This window comes from Anabas testudineus, chromosome 4 (assembly GCF_900324465.2).
Source record: "Anabas testudineus chromosome 4, fAnaTes1.2, whole genome shotgun sequence".
Lineage (NCBI taxonomy): Eukaryota > Metazoa > Chordata > Actinopteri > Anabantiformes > Anabantidae > Anabas > Anabas testudineus.
This window is the reverse complement of record NC_046613.1, coordinates 120,275-144,862: the sequence shown is the minus strand read 5'-3', so window position 1 is coordinate 144,862 and position 24,588 is coordinate 120,275. Positions and strand designations below refer to the sequence as shown.

Genomic DNA, 24,588 nt, shown 5'->3' with positions numbered 1-24,588 from the left:
TTATGAGTCTACAGTACGTAAAACAGTATGTGAACAAGGAAGGCTTGGGGCTGAACACCACAAATGGAGTTGCTGCTTACTAAAAAGAACATATGGTGCATGCCTGAAGTTTGTGAAAGAGCACATTGATGCTGCACAGCTGCATTGGCAAAATCTTTTGTGGACGGATGAAACTAAGATTTACAATTTAGAAAGAACACACAGCACTACATCTGCCATGAAAAGGTCACTGCATATCATCATGAAAACATCATCCCAATTGTAAAGTATGGTGAAGGAAACATCATAATTTGGGCCTGCTTTGCTGCATCGGGGCCTGGCTAGCTTGCAGTGACTGGGGGGAAGATGAACTCCCAAATGCATTAAATTTTTTTTCAGAATAATGTGATAATATCTGACCCTAAAAGTGTACCTGTTTGAGGTTATGCTGTATTTATTATACAGGTAACACTTCTTTCTTGGCAATATGCCAGCAACACATCTATCACCTTCAAAAATCAAGTGATCATCTGCTTTAGAAGTTACAGTTTCAGCATCTTCTAAATTTATCAACCTATGGCTGAATGGGTGCTGTCACTTCTTTTGGAATATGCTCCTCTTTTTATCAGTTAAACCTTCAATAAGAAAATGTTTTTTAATGGGTCTTCTTTGGTCTCCTCTTTATCTTGTTCATTTGTGATGGTAACATTTTGCAGTTCAGGTTATGCTTGTTTAGAAAAATGTAGTTTATGATGAGAGATAAGTATATCATCAAGTGTTGTGTCGCTCTGTTGCTCTGGTAGGAATGTGACTAGATCATCTCATTGGATTGCTCCTTTTAATTTGAACTCTTCTTTATTACTGGACTTTGAACTGGGGTAATGTCTTTTTTACCTGAGAACTTGTGTGATTCATCATCTTTTGTAAGAATGTAAACATTTTGTAATTGTCTTGGTAATTTGAGCAGCTAATATTGCTCTATTGTTGGCATCATCTCCTCCCAAATATCCTAATTCTCTCTTTCTCTGTCACCAATCTTGTCAAACCCATTCTCCATTTGAGAACTTTTGCTCAATCCATCTTGGGTTTTATTGTCCTTGTTTGGGTCACAAGTGGTGCTAAAACTTTAGTCTTTCCTTTTCTCCACAATGGTCCCTCAGTTATAGTATCTAGATCATTTACTTGATCTAGGTCTGCTACTGCTTCAAACTTTATAATTTGATATTATTGATTTCTGCTTTATCGCCAGAGCTACTCCCTTCTGCTGCTGTATGCTCTGATGTTGGCATTGTTGGCCTAATATAGTCCCGTACTTGTAATTAAGTGGCATTTTTATTGGATGTCAATTTTGGGTCATCCAGATCCTGCTCTTCTTGGTTATTTGCATTAGCGGTCACAGTTAGCAGTGATGTTTTTCTCCAGCATCAGTAATATGTGTCTGTGCATCATCTTTCTCTACATATCACATTCTCTATTATTCATGTGTAGCTGAATAATAGTGTCCACACTTTCATCTTTGAAATCGCACATGATGCTGAGATTGTTTGAAGTAAAAATGTCTTCCTCTACTTTAGATTTTTTAGAAAGGTTCTATGAGGACATCTGAGAAACCATAGCTTTACTTGCATACACGTATTGTCTTCAGATGCACCTTGGACCACCTTATTAGGATCATTTAGTGTTATCCCCTGCTCTGATGAGAAGGTCACTAGAAGGTCTGATTGCCCCCCTTCAATTTCTCTCTTCTCTATCACTGGACATTGAACTGTTATCACTGTTATCCTTAAGCATATTTTTCATCGCAACTTCTTTCATAGAAGGCTGAGAAGTTTTAGTAATTTCATTAGTTGTAGTGGTATTTAATACATAAATTGACTTGTTTTCCTTTAGTGAGTCTAACCTACAATTTACTGGAATACCATTGGCATGTGTTGTTTGCTCTGATAAAGGCATTCCCCGGAATTGGTTTAAATTGACCTCCCTAATCCCCACTGTGGAAGTCCCAGCTGCCATGTGTACTGGCTGCACATCCCTTGTTTGTCTGAAATTTTTATGTACTCCATCAACACGCCCCTTTTCAGTAACATACACAGGTCTCTGGGCTGCTAAGTCTAAAACCCCCTGAGGGAGAGCAGCCTCTTTTACCAGGCTAGCACCTCTGGGCAAAGTACCCTGAGATGGGCCTGGGTTCACCTCTGCCTCAACTTGACTATTTTTCTTTTTAATGACAATATAACTACCATCAGGACTTGGACCTATGAAATTCCAACTATCTACAGGAACTGAACCGTGCGACAAACCTGGGCTACCAGGTAGGACTAGGGTGGCAGTGACTGGACTGGTGGTGGGGCTGGAAGGTTGACTGGGGGTTTTTGGGCTCTCAATGTCCTGAATAACTATACCAGAAGGAGAGCCTTGAGGTCCACTGATTACATACAGACCTGGAGAATTTGGTCCATTAGCCCCATCTGCCAGAAAAACTGTGTTCTGTAGTTGAGGCTGAACAACATAGTGCATAGGTTGTGGTACAGGGCTGGTGGTGTAGTAAACTGGCTGCTTTAGCACAATGCTCTGAACTGCATGGGACAGAGAAGCAGAATGACTGATTTTAGTAACTTTGGAGTCAGGAACTGTCATGGATGATGGGACAGTGCTTATAGCACTAACAGATAATTTAGAGATGTTAGTAGAGGGCTTCGCATTTTCTGTCTTTCTGTTGGTATTACTGGTTTCAACAATGTGCTCAGATTTGGGCTTAACTGGTTCAACAATATCAACAGTAGTTTTGACAACACCTTCTGTTATGCATTTCTGTGAGTGTTTCAGTTTAGAAGGGGAACAGATCTCAGCCAGAGTCTTGAACTTTGGCCCAAGATCATTGAGGAACTGTAGGTCATTGGCAGACTCCAAGAGACTGCAGCACCCCAACGATCCAGCAGACGAGCCATGGCCTTCATAATCATATTCCTGGACACCATCCTTTACTTGGACAGGGCACGCTGCTTTCTGTTTAGAGTAGAGATGCATAAAATCATTAAACATTGAACATAGAGTTCTACATATAAAATAAGTCACATGCAAAGCTAACATAGTACCTGTGAGTAGTAATCACTGAGAAAAGTTTCAGGCAAGGCTATATCATACAAAGCTGTTGTGTTTTGGATGCCAGGTTTTTGTCTGCTGAATGTAGCACTGCTGTGGCCACAGTTGAATGATTCACTTGAAAATCTGTAGGCATTGTCCACTTCCAGCAAATCTTGTCTTGTTTCCTGATACTTCTGCACAGAGTCATTGTAGAACGTGGTTGACTGTAGAGTTTCTGTGATTTTTGAAGGAATGCTGTTAAAATTTAATGTTTGTGCTGTCTCAGTTTTCTTTTGCATGTCCAACATTATAGGTATACTTTGGAGTGGCACAACCTAGAAATAAACAGAAGAAATAAGAATTAACACGTTATGAGGAATTTGACTGGTCAGTAACAGTATGGTATAATTAGGCTTATTAGAATGAAACCATAAATTCATTAATGCATTTTCATTTGCAGCTAACTTTAAATGGACATTGCCATTTTGAAAAAAAAAATCTGAAAATTGAGCCCACCTTATCTTCACCTCTCCCTTCAGTGTGGTAGGACATGAGGTGTTCTTTGGCATCAAATGGTAAGTCACTAAATTGGTCAGGAAAGATAATGTCTGCTCCTCCACATTGACAGAACAACAGGAGAAGAGGAAAGACTGCAGAGACAAGCAAAACATTCAAATCAATGTGACATAAGTAGTTTTAGCATTCTCAACTAAGTAAGGAGTCAGAGAAGCTTAATGGAGATGGTGGATTAATAATGCAGTCACTGTCTATGAAAAGTTTGAGTTTTCTAGGTCATTTTAATTCTATAAATGCTTTTTCAGTGGCAAAATGTTTTGCATTCTTTGTGTGACTGACTGGCTGGAAAAGCAGACTTAAACCCTATGGAGTCACTGAATGTTTAACCCTTTGATGGTCAAATATGGGTTATTGTTCCACCTAACTTTTATTATTGTCTTATTTGTGTCACTGTGACCATCTGGGAACTCGTTCTCAGACTGCAGGTTTACTTGTGGTTCCTAGAGTTTCCAAATGTAGAATGGGAGGCAGAGCCTTTAGCTACCAAGCCCCTCTCCTGTGGAACCAGCTCCCAGTTCAGGTTCTGGAAGCAGACACCCTCTCTACATTTAAGACTAGACTTAAAACTTTCCTTTTTTATAAAGCTTATAGTTAGAGATGGATCAGGTGACTCTGAACCATCTATTAGTTATGCTGATATAGCTTAGTCTGCTGGGGGACCTCTACTGATAAACGGAGCTCCTCTCCTCTCTCCTTTCTCCTGTATCAATGCAAATGCCACCATTGCATGTCATTAACTTTGTGTCTTCTCTCTCTTTTAGTTGTGTTTCCTCCTCTCTTTCTCCCTCTCTCTGTACTTTTCTGCAGGTATCCTCAGCCTGGAGCTGTACATCTCCAGAATCCAGTTCATCTGCCCAATGTTCTTGATGCTTGTTGTTGTCTTTATTGTCTGCTGTTCTTTTCTCTCTTCTCTTTCCACTCACCCCAACCGGTCGAGGCAGATGGCCGCCCACTATGAGCTTGGTTCTGCTGGAGGTTTCTTCCTCTAAAGGGAGTTTTTCCTCTCCACTGTTGCCTAAAGCTTGCTCAAATGGGATTGTTGGGTTTTCTCTATAATTTTTTGTCTAAATATTTTCTGTAACGTCTTAAACCTTACACTGTAAAGTGCCTTGAGATAACTTCTGTTGTAAATTGGCGCTATACAAATAAATTGAATTGAATTGATAAAATAATTGTGTTGTAAGTGATAGATAATGATAGATATACAATGCCTTAGGTCACTTGCTCTGTTTAATGGAGGTCATGCAGCAAACCCCTTCCCTCACACCTCATTTGAACAAGCTGTCCTCTCTGTCCAGATTATGAACATTGCAGTCCTTGTCTTTCAGTCTCAGATAGACTGCTGACTCCTGTTCTGAAGTGCTAGTTTTTCTGTGTTGTACCATTCGTTTGTGAAGCTGTTTAGTTTCTCTTATGCACAAATCTGTACAGTCCTCACTGCAGTATTTTCAGTATTAATTTTAATAGTAATTTTTAGTGTGTTGCTTGGTTTGAAATGTGCAGGAAGTTGAGTTTGTTAAAGTTTCTCCTGAGCTTTTCAGACACTCCCACAATGCAAGGAATGACAATCCATGTGTTTACACGCACTCAAGTAACCAGGTTACTGACAGATACCAGGATTTCTCGTATAATCAGGAAAGAGTTTATATGCACGCACTCCAGAAACCTGGTTACTGGAAATCCAAGTTTATAATTTTTTTGTTAGTGGGCAAACTTACAAAATCAGCTGGGGTTTAAATAATTTTTTCCCTGACTGTATATGAAATTGAAGACATATTCTATGGTCGTGGAAAAGATGTTAATGTGTTAAAAACTGTTATGCGTTGATAGGAACCATCATCTTTGAGGAAGATATGTGATTGGAAAAACTATCACATAGGCAGTACTGTTAACCATTCAACTTTAATTTCATCAGTCTGCAAATGTTTTCCCCAGTGATGTGTGCAATGTCAAGGCAATGTTTGGCAACTTCAAGAAAACAACACTATTAATGTTGCATTCAATCTTTTAAAGGTATTTTTTTCTTCTGTACTCACTAACACTGTTTTTAAGTAAAACAATAATGTTTTTGTTTCGGGAAGCTAAGAGGCAGGAGGTGGAGCGGTTTTCCACCAATTGGCTCAATTCCTAGCTTCTCTTTTCATATGCTGAAATGTCCCTAGGAAAGACACTGAACCACCAAGCAACAAAGTTGCTTTCAGGTCATGGCAGCTTTTCTATTGGTATGTAGGTTTGTGTGTAATTGTGTGTGCAAATTGTTGAATGAGAAGCATTAAGTGCCATGAGTAGGAATAAAGTAGTGCTGTACAAGTGCAATGATTTAATCATCTGTCTGATGGTGCCACGTCATGGTTTTTTAGCCTGATGGTACTTACTGGCATGACAACTATTTGGACTTAATCTTAGATGCTTATGTATTGACTCCATGTACTGTTTTTTGCTATTTTTAATGCATGTGTGCATCTCTTCCCTGAACTTACAGTATTTACTCTCAGTAATGCTTATCACAAATTATAATTTATTTTCAATGCCTCTAGAATGGATTTTGGGTTAGGTTGTTTTTCTGCCAGATCAGACCATGTCTCGACAGGTGTAATTTATAATTGCTTATATATTTTGATGGTGCATTGATAATGTGTAATAGTGTGTTTTATTAAACTTCAACTTACACAGTAATAAGAATCCTGTCATTAGCAGCAGACCAATGGCTGGGGCAGAGAGCTCAGATGAAGTAGTTCCAAGTCTGGCCGATCTTAAGCTGCAATGTTTTGTTTCCACACATGTACAAACATCCACTCTAAAAATCTCATTGGTTGGACAGGACAGACCCTGAGCGTCCAACACTTCCACTTGTAGCTCATATGAGCCTGGCCAGAGAGCATCTTGAGAGCGAAGAGCAGCACTTGTTTCTAGAGACAATAAAGGATAGAGAAATACCAAACAGTAATTTTTTATTATCACTTTTAGCTGTGTTTCTAGAAGTGCAATAATACCACCACTACCCCAACTACTAAATACCACTATTACAGGCACACAAAATAAAATAAAATAATTTTTATAATTCAATCTAGGCACTTTTCAAATTTATTTCTTTAGTTCTTATTCTTCTTGAAATTCGTTAGACTCTGATTTAAAGGAGCAAGCATCCTCACTTAAAATGGCAACAGTACTTTTAACTCCATCTCATAAACCGTTTGTTTACTTCAGTTTTTTAGCAGTTTACTAAATCATTTTCAGTATATGCAGTTTATATATATGCATCCTTGATAAGCTACAGAAAGACAACCTTTTTTTTCAGTCTCATTAATTAATATTTTCATGTTGTCTTCTGACAGCAGTCACATTTTCTTACCATTAATGACTTCTATGTCCCAGTTGCCATGTGTCCTTTCAGGTATTATTCTGAATGTAAATGGAGCAGCATTGGGACTAACATCCTCATCAAAGCCAGTCACATAAACAGTTTTTTCATTAGAGCACATATTGCTGTGGGTAGTGGTGAGAATGGGACAGTGGTCGTTGGAGTCAGTTACTTGAATGGCAATTGTTCCTGTGGCTGTCTTTGATGGCATATCTGAAAATGAAAACAGCTTATTCAATCTAAAAGCACACACACTGTATGACCACATCAATATAAAAATCCATTGTGTTGTGTAAACTACTCTACTAGTCTACTCAGTGGTAAACTTCTTCAAGGTTACAGGGTTATGCAGCAACTCTGTACCTTCTGTAGCTTAACAGAAATTACTGACTTGACGTACAAATTAGATACATTAATTTACCAAAACTAATTGCTTAGTATGCTGAGCAAATTTACATTATTATCATAAATGTAACTAAATCTATGGCAGCATACATATAAAATGTAAAAATATAAAACAAGTCTTAAAAGTATAAATGGTCTCTGCCTCCCAAAGCCAAACTGGTAGTTAGTTCCACAGGAGAGAAGCTTGATAACTAAAGCCACTGCTTTCCATTTTCCACTCTACCTGTATAAGTATACCTGCACTGTGAAAGAAAATAATTCTCCTGGTGCTATGAGGTCTTCAAGGTATGACTGAGCTTGATTATTAAGAGCTTTATATCACCAGGCTTGGCTACACCAAGCCTGGTGAAACCTGCTTGCCCGTGTCAGCTAGAGCATGTTCCAGGGGGGCCATACTCTTCAGGGTCTAGGAAGAGAAATAAAGGAATGGAAATAACCATAGACTGTTTCAAAAAGACCATGTAGCTGTAAGACGTATTGAACCAGTAGATGGACGGTATTAAGGGCTGAAGGCAACTTCAGTAAAGGAACAAAAGTGAACCATCTTAGCCAGTCAATCAACATGGTAAGTGTTGCTGTAAGAGGGTGGGATTCTGGTGAAAAAAATCAATGGAGATATGTTTCTCCATTGATATGTGGAGAAGTCCTGCTGAGGGTTGACGGGAGGTCTTATTATCAGAAAACTCCGGATGGGCGACAACAAATTCACAGGTGTTCTTGACCAGGGTGGCCACCAAATGATGAGTGTTGATCAGTGTTTGGGGGATTCCAAACACTTAAATGGCCTTTGGGCGATATAAGGAAAAATGAAAAATAAAACAATGAAAAAAACAATAAAAAATAAATATTTGAAAAATATCTGCATAAATATTTATTTTACCTGCTCCTGAACCTCTGCGCACAGCGTCTGCAAATCTGTATGAAGTCTCTTTCATCTTTACACAGGACTGTAAGCTGTCTTCTGTGTTTGTTTTTAACATTGTCTATGATGGAGAATAGCTGCTCACGTAGGTATGTGAATCCAAAGATCGACAGGACTCCAAATGCATATTTCATCACGTTTATGTAGGTGTCGGGGATAAATTCCATGTTTCAAACACGAGTTTTGTCCGGTATTGAAAGGTTCTCAGTATCATTCTATTTGTGATTCTGTATTCAATTAAATACTTCAAATTTATTTTCCCAAGCCACGCGGAGCCGCAGTATAAAGATGAAAGAGCCGCAAGCGGCTCCGGAGCCGCAGGCTGCCGACCCCTGGCCTAGGTTAACTGCCCCAAGTCGTGTTGAGGTGGGAAAGATGAACCCAGGAATCTTCTGGGGCATGGATATGTGACAGCTTATAAGCCTTGATACTCGAGATTGTGGTGATCGGTAAGGACGAGCAAATGCAAGGCAGCGCCCTCTAGCCACTCCACTCTTCGGGGGCCAATTTAATGGCAAGGAGTTCTCATTACCCCACACAGTAATAAACTGTGAGGCATCTAGAAAAGAAGGCACAGGTTGAAGTTTATCATACGCCTGTGGCAGAGGCATCCACCTCTACAACAAATTGTCTCTGGGGGTCTGTAAGAGTAAGAATGGGGGATGAGGAAAACTTTTCTTTGAGTTCTCTAAAGGCGCTCCCAACCTGTCAAACCAAGAGAATGGAGTCTTGGCAGAAGTAAGCTTATGCAGAGATGAGGCTATACAACTTAAGTGTTGATAGTTGTGCTGTTTAGCCAGTGATAATCAATACAGAAATCAAGCTCCAGCCAGGGAGGAGTTCGAAAACAGACAAAAAAATCATGGTTGTCACCAGAAAAACAGAACTGAAAATCACTGCGAAAGCACAGGCAAAATGCACTGAGGTGGATGTCCAAGGCTAAGTCAGTGGGTCCAGTCCAGAATCGAGTTCCAGGAGTTTAATGTGTCCTAGGGAATCCACAGCCAGGTCTGATTAAGGCAGGGCAAGAGTTCAGAAAATACTAGGCAGAGTAACCATGGCAAACAGATTTTAGATTTCATAGATAAATATAGCTGGATGTCATTTGCATGGCAATGAAAAATTTTAGTGTTTCCTACTAATATTTGCCTTATGACCACACATAAAGTATATCCATAGCTTTAATGTGCATGGACTAGTGACTGTTACTGTGTACAAATTGGAATCAATAAGATTTAAACCAACTCAGTACTGTTCCTTTAATTCCAATAACATGTTACACTGTTTGTAATAAAATACTGTGATCTATTGTGTTGTCATCATTTTGAGAATCTGGAGAAAATTTACACAAGGGCAAGGCCGAAACACAATGTTGCTTACCTGTGATCTTTAGGGATTCATTAATGCCTATGCATGAGCAGTGTGCACATCTGGAAAGGCACCATTAATGCTAAGAGATATATTTAGGATTTAGGTTATCCCGCTTTTGTGCTCACATTCAAACAATGTAGATATTTTTCAGAGAAGGTTTTGCATAGACAGGACAATGGTTAGCCACATACTACTATCTATCACAATGGCGTAAGTTCACAGTGTGAGATTTCAGGTGCTGAACTGGTCTGCCTGAAATCCAGACATCACCAATGAATATTTTTTTGCACATCTTCAAATTAAAAAAAGGAGAACCAGGACTGTTGAGCAGTCCTTGTTAGACAACAATAAGACAACCTTACACTACCCATTACAGTCTACAAGAAACTGGTTTCCTCAGTTGCTTACATTGTTAAACAAAGAGGGGATACTACAATGTGGCAAACATGGTGCTAACCCAATTTTTTTAAAACTGTTGCTGATATCCATTTTAAATTGGCCTTATTTTTCTTCTTAAAATGGTGCATTTTTCTCAGTTTTGTATGTTCTATAATAAATAAATTATAGGTTTATATGATTTGCTTATCATTTCAGTCTGCTTATATGTAAACATTCACAGTGTGGCAACTTTTTGGGAATAGGGGTTGTATACTGGAGAGTTTAGGTTAGTTATGTTGCATAGTAAGTTAAGTTATGCATAGTACTAGAGAATACACAGAATAAAATATGCACTAGTGTGACGTAATACCTTTAGTTATTGCCAGAACCTTGGCAATATATGTACCATTCACCAAGAATGGTGACTCTCTGTCTGGCACTTTGTTAAGTTTAATCTCAGCAGTTTCTTCATCAATGGTAAACCAGTTGTCTGGATCATAGGCTTTGGCATAACTGAAAGACAATAAATATGTGAAAAATTAATGAACAATTAATGATAAACAACTATAAAATATCAATGAGCAGCAATAAATGGTACCAAAAGTGAAGATCTGTTCAAGTTTATTCTGGTCCACACCAAAGTAAGAAATATACATTCTAACATTTCTAAGGGCTCCAGCATGATACAGAATGTGGGGTAACCATGCAATCTCCTCTGTGAGAGTGCTTTCACAGTGACTTGTGAGTCAAGTTGTTGTCCCACCACTTTCACTTCATTTTGATTTTATGCTAAACTAACTGCCACTTGGCCCATGGTACAGTGGAGATTGTAGCATGGGCCAAGTGTCCAGCACTTTCTTTTATGACCTAATTGCAAATCAAAATTTCAGCAACTACCTTTTATACATTTTAAATATACTCTAATATGCAGCTTGACTAACCTGACATCTTCAGCTGGTTTTCCTGTGTCTGGGTCAACAGCAGCAAACACTGTGATCACACCGTCCTCAGGAGCTTCATTTGGATCTTCTGATACAGGAATGTTCTTGGTCTCAGGTTTGAATTTGGGACCCTCTGGCACATTATTCACTGATATCTTAATGGGATAGCTTTTAGCTGGTGCATCGGTCTTTGGCTTTGTTCCCAGTTCTGGTTTGATGCCTGGTTTAAGTCCAATTCCGACTCCAGGCCCGACTCCAGGCCCAACACCAGGCTTGACACCAAGTCCAGGTCCAAGCCCTGCGTCTGGCTTAAGTCCTACATCTACTCCCCCTCCCAGATCAGTGTCTAGGCCCAAATCTAAACCGATATTCACACCTGCATCCACATCAACATCTATTCCCAGGTCTACCCCTGCACCCACACCAGCTCCAACACCAGCTCCAGCACCTGCCCCAGCTCCAGCCGCCAGAGGACCACCCTCTCCAACCTGAACATCGACATCCATCAGAATAGCACCACCCTCCACAAAAGGAGCAACATTCTCTATGAGCAGGCCAAGCTCAAGATTTTGTACTTCTTCAAAATCCACAGGCTTATGTTTGGAATGGAAAGTCAATAAATCAAGAGAGAAAACAGTAAGAAATGGAAATCAGCAAAAAATGTATATAGGCTCTCTAAATAATGTAAAAATTACATCACATCTCACAAATCTTAATACCTTGATCAGCTTCAGGATACCCTCATTGGTTTCTTTATCTGTCTCAATGAAGAACAGATTATCCTCATTTCCTTTAGCAATTGTAAAGACAGTCAGCCAGTTGTCTGTGTGTTCAAGGTCTTTGTCAAGAGCTTTGATTCTCATCACAACTACATCAGCAACGTTTTCATCCACTGAGCCAGAGTACTGCAGACAGAACAGGATTCAAAACATACACACAGTTGAAAATGTTAATGTCTAAGAAAGGACAGTTTCCAAATTTACTGACCTTAAATTTCCAAAGTCACCATGGACTGCATTTTTTCTTTACTCAACAAGTGTTTCTTGCCATAATATGGATTTGTACAGTAAATGCTACTACTACTACTACTCGCTCTAATCACTATGTACCCACCCTTCCTCTGCACAAGACAACTGGTCTAAAGACAAAAAAATCCACAAATCTTGACAAGTCTGTACATTTAAAATTTCAGGCAACATATTTGTGTAGAATGGAACCTCTTGGGTGGCAGCCAGTTACAGTAGCTCCTCTCTTTGTGTGGCTTTGTTAGTTTTTTGTTGTAACCATCCAACTCATGTTGTCTGCTTTTCTGAGGTAATGGGCAGAAGTGAACTTACTGGGATCTTTCTAATCTTCTGCGTTTGTAAGAGGACTTTTGGTGACCTTGTCAGTAGGCACATGTTACAATGTTTATACATGGTAACAGCTAGCTAGTTACTAGTTATACGCCTTGGCACAAATCTCGACCCTTTCATTTGACCAATTTTAGTAATATTTGAATTTTTCATCATCTTATGGCAGTCAGAAGAAAGTTCCACCACAGTAGATATCTATTAACTGCTCAAAAAAATATAGGGAACACTTAACACAATGTAACACCAAGTCAATCACACTTCTATGTAATCAAACTGCCCACTTAGAAAGCAACACTGATTGACAATCAATTTCACATTCAAATGGAACAGACAACAGGTGGAAATTATAGCCAATTAGCAAGACACCCCCAATAAAGGTGTGGTTCTGCAGGTAGTGACCACAGACCACTTTTCAATTCCTATGCTTTCTGGCAGATGTTTTGGTCACTTTTGAATGCTAGTGGTGCTTTGACCTTCATGGTAGCTTGAGACGGAGTTTACAACCCACACAAGTGGCTAAGATAGTGCAGCTCATCCAGGATGCAAGGATGGCACATCAATGCGAGCTGTGGCAAGAAGGTTTGCTGTGTATGTCAATGTAGTGTCCAGAGCATGGAGGCGCTACCGGGAGACGAGCCAGTACATCAGGAGACATGGAGAAGGCCGTAGGAGAGCAACAACCCAGCAGCAAGACTGCTCCCTCCACCTTTGTGCAAGGAGGAACTGCGGGAACACTGCCAGAGCCCTACAAAATGAGCTCCAGCAGGCCACAAATGTGCATGTGTCTGCTCAAATGATTCACCACTGGTGCCCTGTGCTCTTCACAGATGAAAGCAGGTTCACACTGAGCACATGTGACAGACGTGACGTGAGTCTGGTGATGCAGTGGAGAATGTTCTGCTGCCTGCTACATCCTCCAGCATGACCTGTCTGGCAGTGTGTTAGTAATGGTGTGGAGTGGCATTTCTTTGGAGGGCCGCACAGCCCTCCATGTGCTTATGATATAGTTACTCTAGATGACATAGCATTGTCCTGATTAATTATTGTAAGAACATTAGAGTTTTATTTGAACCTTTGCCTTTCATAAAACATTTACTTTCATTTCATTTGGGAGATGCTTTAATCCAAAGCGACTTACTGGGATTTAAACTCCGACATTGAAGGCGGTGATTTTACCACTATAAACACTTATACACTATAAAAGAAACTTCTGTACTCCTGTCCTGTACCTCTCTGTCTTCCACTCGATTTCCGTTTGTAAAGAAAAAGTAAAGACATACATCTGAAGACAGTTCTCAAGACCTGCGGTTTTAAAAATGCCTAGAGATTACCATTGTTGTGATTTGGTGCTACATGACTTGACTTGACTTGAATTGAAATTAATTGAATGGAATTGCATAACAAGCTAGCAAGAGCAAGACCTGAGAGCAAATCCACAGGTTAGCTGGTTGTCTTTCTGTGTGGATTTTGCAAAACAACAACAGCAGAGTGCAAAGCAGAGATGGTGCATTGTCTCATCTTCCTTCGGAGTGTTTGTTTGTTTGCTGGATTAGCCTGTTAATTGTAGCCACATTAGCTGTACAGTAACGCTACAAAGTTAATGTGACTATTGTTAGCCACATTATAATTTCATCCAGTCCTACCTCATAGTAAGGAAGCTCATTGAACAGTTTTGGAATGTAATGGTAGACTTTTTAATTTCAGGACTGTGACCAGATAACAGCACTGCGTTCTTCAATTCAATTAAATTCAAGCAAGCAAAGAAACTATGGAAGTTTATATGAACAGTGAATGTAAATGAATCATAATAATCGGATTGTCTCTGATGAGCAAGCCGAGGGCAACAGTGGCAAAAAAAAAAACTCCCTGAGAAGGCAATAGGAAGAAACCTTGAGAGAAACCAGACTCAACAGGGAACCTTATGTGGTTGATTACATACTATGTTGATTACATGATAGTCTGTTCTTAACTCCCGGACACTATCCAGTATTTCTCTTGGACTGACTTGTTTTGGATTTTTTGGACTCTGCCTCCCCTGGACCCCGTCTTTGCCTGACCCCCCTCACAGTACTAGACCTGTACCTGTATCTGCCTTATTCCCCTTCTCAGACCTGCACCCCTTCTACCCTGGATTCCCCCTCACTGGACCAGCCTGACCTGACCCTCTGGTACTGTGAGTTTTCCCTCTGATCTGTTTTCTCCCTCGTTGTCCTCTTCCCTGCTCTGACTGTTTGGACCCCTTTGTGTTTGGACCTGGATTGTCTTTCTGTTGTGGATTTTGCCTGCCGGACTTATCTCGGAACTGCCTAACCGTGTATTACCTGGATTACCCTCGACCTCTGAGTTTAGCCTAGTGGATTATTGTTTGGCCTGTACGTGTTCTTAACCCCAGACACCGGGTTTTGACATTGGATTGTTTCTCATGGTGCTCGCGTGATAATTTTATTACACTCCTGAACCTTCTACGTTGTCCTCCATTTTGTCCATGTGTCGGCCATCTTGGTCGTGACGTCACTCCTGGTTTCCACCCAGACCACCATACTCACCCAACGTCATCTCCTCCCATCTAGTGACTCTTAAGTTTATTGATTTATGGTTGTTCTTTTGTTATAAATAAAGATTGACTATTAAGTTCTGTCTTGTCTTATCTCTGGCCATGGAGTCCTTCCTCCAGCTCGTGACAGGTTTGGCTCACTCAGTGTTAGAAAAAAAGATAATGACAGGGAAAGCTTCTTTAACCATTCCTTTTAATGAGCTTTACTCACTAAGGTAAATTGATTTCTTAGTTTACAGTTAGGGTAGGGTCAGATTTATTGTAGCTTGGAATAAGACTCCTTTGAAATTAATAGGTCACTATAAAGTCACCACAAAGAATGAATTGTGTTTATGTGAGAGAAGGAAAACAGAGCTAAGGCCACATTCCTCACCTCAGATTTTTCAAGAGTGGGGATATTGTCATTGATGTCAAGGACCCTGATCTCCACAGTTCCTGTGCCTGTTAGACCCTCTGCTGCTCCTCCAAAATCGGTTCCCTTTATAACCAGTTTGTAGAAGTCATATGTCTGTTGGAGAACAACAACAGAAGAAGAAGAAGAAGAAGAAACGCTTTTATTTGTCATTTGTATGTTACAGACGAAATTGGTCCTCTGCATTTAACCCATCCCCCTGGGGGAGCAGTGGGCAGCTACATACAGCACCCGGGGAGCTAGCGTGGAGTGTCTCGCTCAAAGACACACCTGGTGTCTGTGATGGGGTTTGAACCCCGAACCTTCTGCATCCAAAGCAGATGATCTAACCACTGAGCCACCAGGCCGCTTCAACAAACTATGAACTAAAAAAAAAAACTTATTAGGAGTCAGATCACACATCAACACAACAACGGTCTGGAAAAAGTAGCTCAGGTCCACATTTTGATGCTTTAAAACCTTTAAAGTAAGTTATTCAGATTCAGTGGCAACTGAATTACCCATTAAACTCAATGGTTGAACTGAATAGGTAAGTTAAAGAGAAACTCAATATTTGTCATCATTGTCATTTTAGAAGTCAGGAAAAGCTGTAGCTATGTATATGAATTTATGTACAGTACACTCACCTCTCTGTCCAGTGTGGGCTCCTTGACATAAAGTTTGCCTGTCTTTTCATCTATAGTGAACATATGATTTGTTCCTTCAGGCTCTTGACTAATGATGCTGTAGGAGATCTCTGCATTGATTGTTCCAGCTTGGTCATCATCTTTCCCCTTAATCTGCATAACAAAAGTTCCTGCAGTGGATCACAATACAACAAGGCCATCTCAAAATAATTTATCAAATGGGTTTAGTTGACCTGTTTAATCCAAGCAGCAACAACACTATATTTAGTGGTTGGAAGGCAGTCTATCTACATTATATATAAACAAATTACTGTTCATACAATATATATACCATGTATCAATCTCTCTAGTTCAGTACACGCAAACAAAATAATGTTGACTTGACAGTTGTCCAGAAAATGGTTATTGGCACTCGACAAGGAGGTTAAGCAACAGAGGTTGCTGAAACTGCCGACTATTCGCAGAGTTCTGTATCAAAGCATATTCGTGTAAAGGTTGTCCCAATCCATACCTGAGGGGTATTGCACAAAACCCAAGATAAGGGATTAAGCTGGGATTTTACGATGTCCTAATTGAATTTAGTTGGTTGCTTTAAAAGCTTTTCTCAGCCTGCCTGTTACCAGATTGTTGTGTCCTGTCACTCCAGCCCTGCTTCCAGTCCTGCTTCAAGACCTGCTTCTTTGCTTCCGTACACCCTGGACTTTGCCCCCCTGGATCTTGGATCATACAAGCCTGTGGTGGCAGTGGTGTGATCTGGGGTTGCTGCAGTTGGTCAGGTCTAGGGTCATCTGACTACCTAAATATACTGAATGACCAGGTTATTCCATTAATGGATTTTTTATTCCCTAATGGCACAGGCATATTCCAAAAGGATAATGCCAGGATTCAGTTCAGGGAGCATAACACATAATTTTCAGATATGGATTGGCTACCACAGAGTCTAGATGTTGAACCTGTTGAGAATCTTTGGAATGTGCTGGAGAAGACTTTGCACAACAGTCCAACTCTCCCATCATCAATATAAGATATTGGTGAATAATTTATGTAACTCTGGAAGGGAATAAATGTTGTGACACTTGTAGAAGACATTTTAGACAGTGACCTTTTAATGTTATGCGATGACTCAGCTGAACCCTTCAGTGAAGATATGTTTCTTTTATCTGTGAAACTGGGTGTGCAGAAAACTCAAGAAGCTTTGTGTACAAACATTGTACACAAAGCTACATAAAGTTTCTCTAAAAGAAAAATGACAAGCTTTTGGAATTGTAAATTGTCCAAAACTATTTCAGAAATTCTAAATGTGGTAACAATCTGATTCAATGTTTCATGCCACAAAATTTTACATACTGTAACTTTAATATAAAAAAATAAACAACTACTGCCAAAGAGTAGACAAAGAGTGTTGGCAGTTTGTCAGTTCACTTAATAACAACACCCCATTGTCTGGTTGATATGATATACAAGTAACTTTTATATTTCTGTCACAATGCATGAGATAAGCGCAAAATGAGGAATTCGATTCTGTCTGTTCTTGGGCTTCAGCACACATTGAAACTATGTGTCCACACTCTTCCAACCAACCAAACATTTTGCAAGGTAAACCGGTGGTAATCAGTACTTGTTCTTGTATGTACTTGTTACTTTCATTGTAACATTAAATACTTAAGTTTCACCTTGATACTAATTTGAGGGTGACATGATGTTCAGTTTGTTAATTATAGCTAACATTCATGTAGCAACTATCACTCACATCATGAGAAAATTTTGTTTTAAGTTTAGCAATACCTTCTTTGCTTCCTTCTGTGATGTTTCCAGTATGCAGCTCGAAATATGGAGCATTATCGTTCTGGTCCAGCACTGTGATTGTCAATGGGATATCATCCTCTGCTGTGGTCCCATCTCTATATTTAGCAATTCCGGTTAGCTGCACGAGTTACATGAAGAGATGGGACAGAATCAGAATATCTTTTTTGTAAAGATTAAAATTCATACAGATTTTTTTTTGCTTAGCAATTAATGGTAAACAAGCTGTTTAACCACTTCACACACAAACCTAGGCAATGCACTGCCATTGTAAATATCAAATGTTTGAAAACTGAGAGATGCAAGACATGAGGAACCCCAAGCATTGAACCTTTTCTCGCAACAGCCTTTACCCTATGGGATAGAAACCCCTAACAGGTTCATGGGAATACTTACATTGAAGAATGGATATTTCTCCCGGTCCAAAATATTTGTGATGCGTACAAAGCCAGTGTCATGATCTACCACAAAGAGGTTGAAGGGTGGTTTGTCAGCACCTGGTCCAGAGAGATAATACTCCACCTTTGCATCTTTGTCTTTATCAGAGCGAATCTAACAACAAAACATGGATGTGTAAACATTATAATTAAAAACATTAACTTTATCAGCATGCAATTACTTTCACGAAATTGTTTTGTCTGTTGCTCTAAGAAGGGTTGGCAAAGAATTACACTAGCCCCAAAAAGAAATCATCTGATGTATGGCATTCAAAACTGTGTTAACTATACCCACCTTACTTGCTTCACTGAGAACCACCTGGCCAACATACCCATTCTGTCCCATAACCAAAGCTGCTATTTGGTAAGGTGTGCCCATTGACACCTTTGCCAATTTACATTGCACTTTAATATGTTACTGTAAAGGTGCTCTGGTATCCATTTTATACAGGTAATTGGCACCCTGGCTTTACTTTGACATCATGGGATGTCAGAAAAGATACTACATAAAGTTTCTCTAAAAGAAAAATGACAACCTTTTGGAATTTTAAATTGTCCAAAACTATTTCAGAAATTCTAAAAGTGGTAACAATCTGATTCAATGTTTCATGCCACAAAATTTTACATACTGTAACTTTAATATAAACAACTACTGCTATGGACTTATACTGCTGTGAGACCTCCCTTGATGCACTAAGCTGCGCTGAGCTACTCTCTACTAATTTTATACCATCATTATATGTCATTAACTGTCTTCTTTCCTTCATAGTTGTACTTTCTCATCTTCTATCCCCCTTTCTTGGTACCTTTGTTTTATCTGTGTTTCCTCTGTTGCTTGTTGTTGCGTGTTTTTTACTCTCTGAGTTCCACTGACTCCAACTTGGCAAGGTAGATGACTACCAAGCCTGAAAGTGTTTCCACTAGAGATTTCCTTTGTTAAAGTTTATTTTACATTAAAACGTATTTAAGTTGATAACATAGAACAAATAACATTAGTGAAAACAATTTGAAAACAAAATAATACTTACATCCTGTTTGCAGTTCTTACTTTTAGATCAGGACTATAATTGCTAACTGTGCTTTCGAGTCTCACTCTTATCCTGGACTTGTCTATGTTCTGTCTTTTATGTGAATTTACCTTTAAATAAATGTAATTAAATTAGACTACCAGTGCAGTGCAGACTAGCAGTGGGCTTTTTAATATCTATGTGTATTAGGGCTGGACAAAAATATATATAAATATCACTTTACCATCTAAAAAATTTCAACAAGCAAACTGTATGTTACAGCTACCAAAATAGTTATCTAAACTCTACATAGGGAAGGAATTATCGCCCTGTGTCCCTCTTGAGTTTTGCTTCAGTATTACTCACACCATGAGACTCAAACATGTCCACACCTGACCCACTTGAGTGAGGAACAGAAATTCTTACTGCTCAGATCTTCTTGTTCTGTCTGGTTCACAGAATTTCACCCTGTAAGCATGCGCGTGTTGGTGTATCAATCAAGCAGTAACACAAATTACCACTATAACTTATAATACTGTGGAGTGATGTGTGATTAATTGCCTATGGTGCGTAGTAGATACAAAACTTTATCATAAGCTTCTGAGCTGTTGCATGCACTTTTGCTAGTTGACCCATAATTACCATCATGAAACAGGAGTTCAGTGAACATTTAGTTTATTTTGTGGATTGCATTAAATACAGTATGTTGCACATGTTATTTGGAATTTGTGCAATCAATACTGCAAAAATGTAATGGTAAACGGTCTGCACTTATATAGTGCTTTTCTACCTAGCTGGTACTCAAAGCGCTTTACGCTGCGTCTCATTCACCCATTCGCACACACACACACACCGATGGCAGAGCTGCTATGCAGCTGACCTGACTCACTGGGGGCAACTTGGGGTTCAGTATCTTGCCCAAGGACATGGCAGCTGGGAATCGAACCACAAATCCCACGATTAGCAGACAACTGCTCTACCTATTGAGCCACAGTCACAGCTTGAGAAATGATGATCAGATCACTCTCATTGAGAATAAAAGAGACAGATAACTTACCTCAGCAGTTCTTTACTGTATTCCACATTAAAGTGGCCGTACAACAACTTTCACTTCCTCCTCCTAACTCACACCTGTTGCTATAATATATATTCCCAAATAAGACCCAGGTAAACGCAAGGAACAACCACATAGGTGGATTTGGAAAATTTCTTAAAATTGTTGAGGAATTTATTTAAAATTGCTAAAAAACTATGTCAAATATCAGCTGTGTAAATGTAAATATATAAATACTTTAATTTTAAATATGTTAGTGTAATGGTAACTATTTTTATGTCTGCACTATATAGCGCTTCTCTACCTCACTGGTACTCAAAGGGCTTTTACATTGCATCTCATTCACCCATTCACATACACACCCTCACAGACCGATGGCAGAGCTGCTATGCAGATGTGACAGGAGGAGCCAGGAATCAAAGCACTGATCCTATGATTAGCAGACAACTACTCTACCTCTTAAGCCACAGCTGCTCCCAGGAAAGCCAATGATGTGAAGGAAATCAATTTTTTGGTTTAGGAAGTTTAGCAATCTAGACATTGGCAACTACTTCATGATACCACAATATGCTAACTGAGAAAGGAAACAAAGATTTTTATTTTCATCAAACCCAAATGACCTTAGCAATAAATTCCTTGTGGGTGTAGTCAGTGTTCTCCAGCAGTTTGGCAGGAGGAAGGATCCACTCCCTCTTCTTCCTCTTCAGTGTCTGTAGGCTCTTCTGTTTTGCCTCAGCACTGAGCATCTGGAACCATAGAGCAGACATACAGCTTTGTTTGCTTTAATGAAGACCGTAGAATACAGTATGATAATTTTCACCTCCTTAAAAAGCCTCCAGTTAATCCAAAATGCTGCAGCCAGAGTTCTGACTGGAATTAGCAAGAGAGGTCATATTTCTCCTACATTAACTTCTCTCCATTGGATCCATTGGATCCCTGTAAGATCCAGAATTGAATTTAAAATTCTTCTCCACACTTATAATACACCTAATAATCTTATAAGACCATCTTCCATATTTTCCAAGCATAATTCTACATTCTCAGCCTACTTGTGGTACTTTCCAAATGTAGAATGGGAGGCAGGCAGACACCCTCTCCACATTTAATACTAGACTTAAAACTTTCCATTTTTAAAAAGCTTTTAGGTAGAGATAGATCAGGTGACTCTGAACTATCTCCTATTTATGCTTATATAGGTTAGTCTGCTGGGGGACCTCTATTGATACACTGAGCTCCTCTCCTCTCTCCTTTCTCCTACATCAATTCAAATGACACCATTACATGTCATTAACTTTGTGTCTTCTCTCTCCTGTAGTTGTGTTTCCTCCTCTCTGTCTCCCTCTCTCTCTCTGTACTGTTCTACAGGTATCCTCGGCCTGTAGCCGTATATCTCCAGAATCCAGTTGACCTGCCCAATGTTCTTGCTGCTTGTTTTTTTTTTCTCCTCTTTCCACCCACCAGCCTGGTTCTGCTATAAAAATAAAATGGAATTGGATTGAAATAAATCTTTCAGGTTTTTGTGTATACAGCTCTATGTAAAATGGTAATAACTGATATAGAGTGTTGATATGTATCATACACACTAATGATATATACACTAATAACAGCACTGAAATGGTTAGATATAAGTTTTAGGCACTTTAAAGGACACAAAAAGAGGCTGGACAAGATATTTCTGCTTTATATGTGTTTTAATCTCTCTTTAAACTAAATGTTGTTTGCTAGAATGTAAGAAAATACTCAAAAACATTTGTTTAGAAATAATTACATTTAAATTAATTTAAACAATGGTTGATAGGAGGAAGAGATACCAGGATACATCCAAGCAAATCCCCAATACTGTTACAGAGCCTGAATTTCAGTGCTGGATCACGAGTATTGTGCAAAATTTTGATGATGACTGCAAATCTATCTCTTATAATGCAGAAGATTCCTTTACACGTTTAAAGCGATTTTAAATAATGTCCCCTCTCTACAGGACTATGGGAATTCTCTGCTGTTGCAGTATCTATCGCTGAAGTGCAGTCCAGTTTCAGTGATACGAACATGAAAGTATGCAAAAATACATTGCTGGCTAAAATATCAAAGAAGGTTAAAAACCCCCACCAGATCCCAAAAGGACTAGCGCAAACAAAGATGCAAGTGATCCTCAGACAGGTACAATAATATTACAAAAATGAAGCAACAGTCCAGCAAAGACAAGTTTCAGTCTATGGTGCTGGGCCTTTTACCAGCTGATCTTATTAAATGTACAAAACTTTAAGTCACCACTCAGACCATGATATATCAGCCTCACAACCCATCATACAGAAGCAGTGAAAAGAAAGCATGAGGCATAGTCTCCAAAAAAGGTGATAATTGCTTCTACTAAAGGAGAAAGAGACAAAAATTAACAGCAGTGCACAGGCAATCCCTAATGCCAGAAAAGACTGTATGAGATTGATGTGAGCCTGGATGCTGTATGCATATACCAGTCCATATCTGACACAAAATACATGTTCACTTTGATGCTACACTAAGCAGCTGAAAACTGTACTATAGTAAAAACTATAGGTGAAGGCCCTCAGGGCCACTCCATAAGGTGCCGTTCCAGTTTGGCTTGTTTAAAGACTCATGCTGATCTGTTCCCCCCTTCAGGTTATGTGTTAAAGGTGAACACACTTTTACTATGTGGGCCTCTAAACAGAGCAATCTTTTTCACATGTATATTCCCATTGAGAAGTGTTGCCAAATGTTTTTTGCTGTTATTTAGACTAATTGAAGAGCTAGACCAAATGCAGATATTCCCTTCAAATGTTTTTAGCTGTCCTGCTAAATTTTAGTAGGTGGGAAATTAAAAAGGTTGGCAGGAGCATAGTGAACTATCATAATCCGGAAGAGGAAGGGCAGGGTGGAATGTAATGGACTGATCTTGAGTCTTGCAGTACTACAAGCTATTATTTTGTGTAGTGGATGCCATGAATGTAAATATCTTTCTTTGCTCTGTTTCCTCATCATAGGATAATTAATTGGGAACAAATTATAGTTATTTAAGAGAAACATGACAAACATTACATATACAAATAATAACATTAGAGGACAATATCTAAGGACACACTCTTATGACGACGCTACTGTGGGGTGTTAGTGTCTTTTTCAAAGAACACTTCGACATGTAGCCAGGAAGAACCGGGAGTTAAACCACTCAACCTGGGGTTTGTAGATGAATGCTCTGCTAACTGATCCACATATCACACATTATCTGCTCTACAGCTAGCTTATAAAAATGTAAGTCTATTATTTGTGCACTATATCTGTTAAGTTTTATGTTTTAGAAATAACAGTAAAGTTAGCCCACTAAAAATAATTCATTTTCTTGTAACAGAGGCACTTATGTTCATTATGTATCAAAGTTCAAGATAAGATTAGCTTCAAGGTAAATACTCACCAAGGCCAGCACTAACAGAAGCAGCAGGCTCATCTTTATGAGGAAGATGTGACCCATGAGCTCAGAGAAGCCACAACTTATGCCAGGCAGCCTGTTCTGAAAGCTCCAGTCAAGTAGTCCAAACAGAACAAACTGATCTGCCTTGTCTATTTAAGTCTCACCCATGTCAGCTTTATATTCCTCACAACAACCACACCTGGTAGACCCCCCCCCCCCCTTAAAACTTCCAACTGTCATATATATGCATGTTTCTCAAAGGTGTGTCTGCTCACTGCAGCATAGTTTGAAAGGTTATACTAGCGCTTCTGGGTTGAATACTAAGCAGACTGAAAGGGACTGCTAGACAGGCAGTGTAAAAACACATGAAAATGAATCAGGAAATTATCTACCAGTTGCATATTAAATTTTTTTGCAATGTCTCTTGGGATTTTGCAGTAGTCATTCAACCTATAATGCATACACCACCCTATCCTGCAGTGATATTAGGCTCTTTCAGCGACGGTACAAGATCTGGTGTTATGATAACTTCCCTTTGGCAGTACTCACTGCTTGGAATCTTCTTGGGTAAGTCTCTACAAGTTCCTCACACCTGGATTTAGGCAGTTTATCACATTCTTCCTGGCAGTCCCATCATAATACACAGTCGTAAGAATAAGTATGTGAACCCTCATGGTTTTGTCATAAAATCTGATCTGATCTTCATCTAAATTAAGAGTATTGACTTACAATAGCCTCATGACGTTTTTTACGGTTGTTCTCAATAAAGACATGAAAGATCAGAATTCAATAGATAATAGAATAGATAATAACTAGACATCACAGTTGATTCTCGTCCTGGGGTGAATTTAATGCTGGAACATCCTATCTCTAATCCTATCTCAATCCATCTCTTTTAT

The 24,588-nt window shown here is 39.3% G+C and overlaps 1 protein-coding gene across 1 annotated transcript; it reads right to left on the bottom strand.

Moving 5' to 3' along the window:
* Positions 1 to 1,671: 1,671 nt before the first annotated feature.
* Positions 1,672 to 23,749, bottom strand: LOC113152416 (desmoglein-2-like). The gene is made up of 14 exons (XM_026345660.1): positions 23,693 to 23,749; positions 20,886 to 21,011; positions 18,164 to 18,319; positions 17,750 to 17,888; positions 15,965 to 16,134; positions 15,300 to 15,434; positions 11,737 to 11,922; positions 11,018 to 11,610; positions 10,447 to 10,589; positions 6,992 to 7,213; positions 6,309 to 6,548; positions 3,580 to 3,713; positions 3,075 to 3,398; positions 1,672 to 2,985 (listed from the first exon to the last, which is right to left on the bottom strand). Exons 1-14 carry the CDS (start codon positions 23,747 to 23,749, stop codon positions 1,711 to 1,713), a joined length of 3,900 nt encoding a protein of 1,299 aa, XP_026201445.1. The 3' UTR covers positions 1,672 to 1,710.
* Between the last annotated feature and the right edge of the window lie 839 nt (positions 23,750 to 24,588).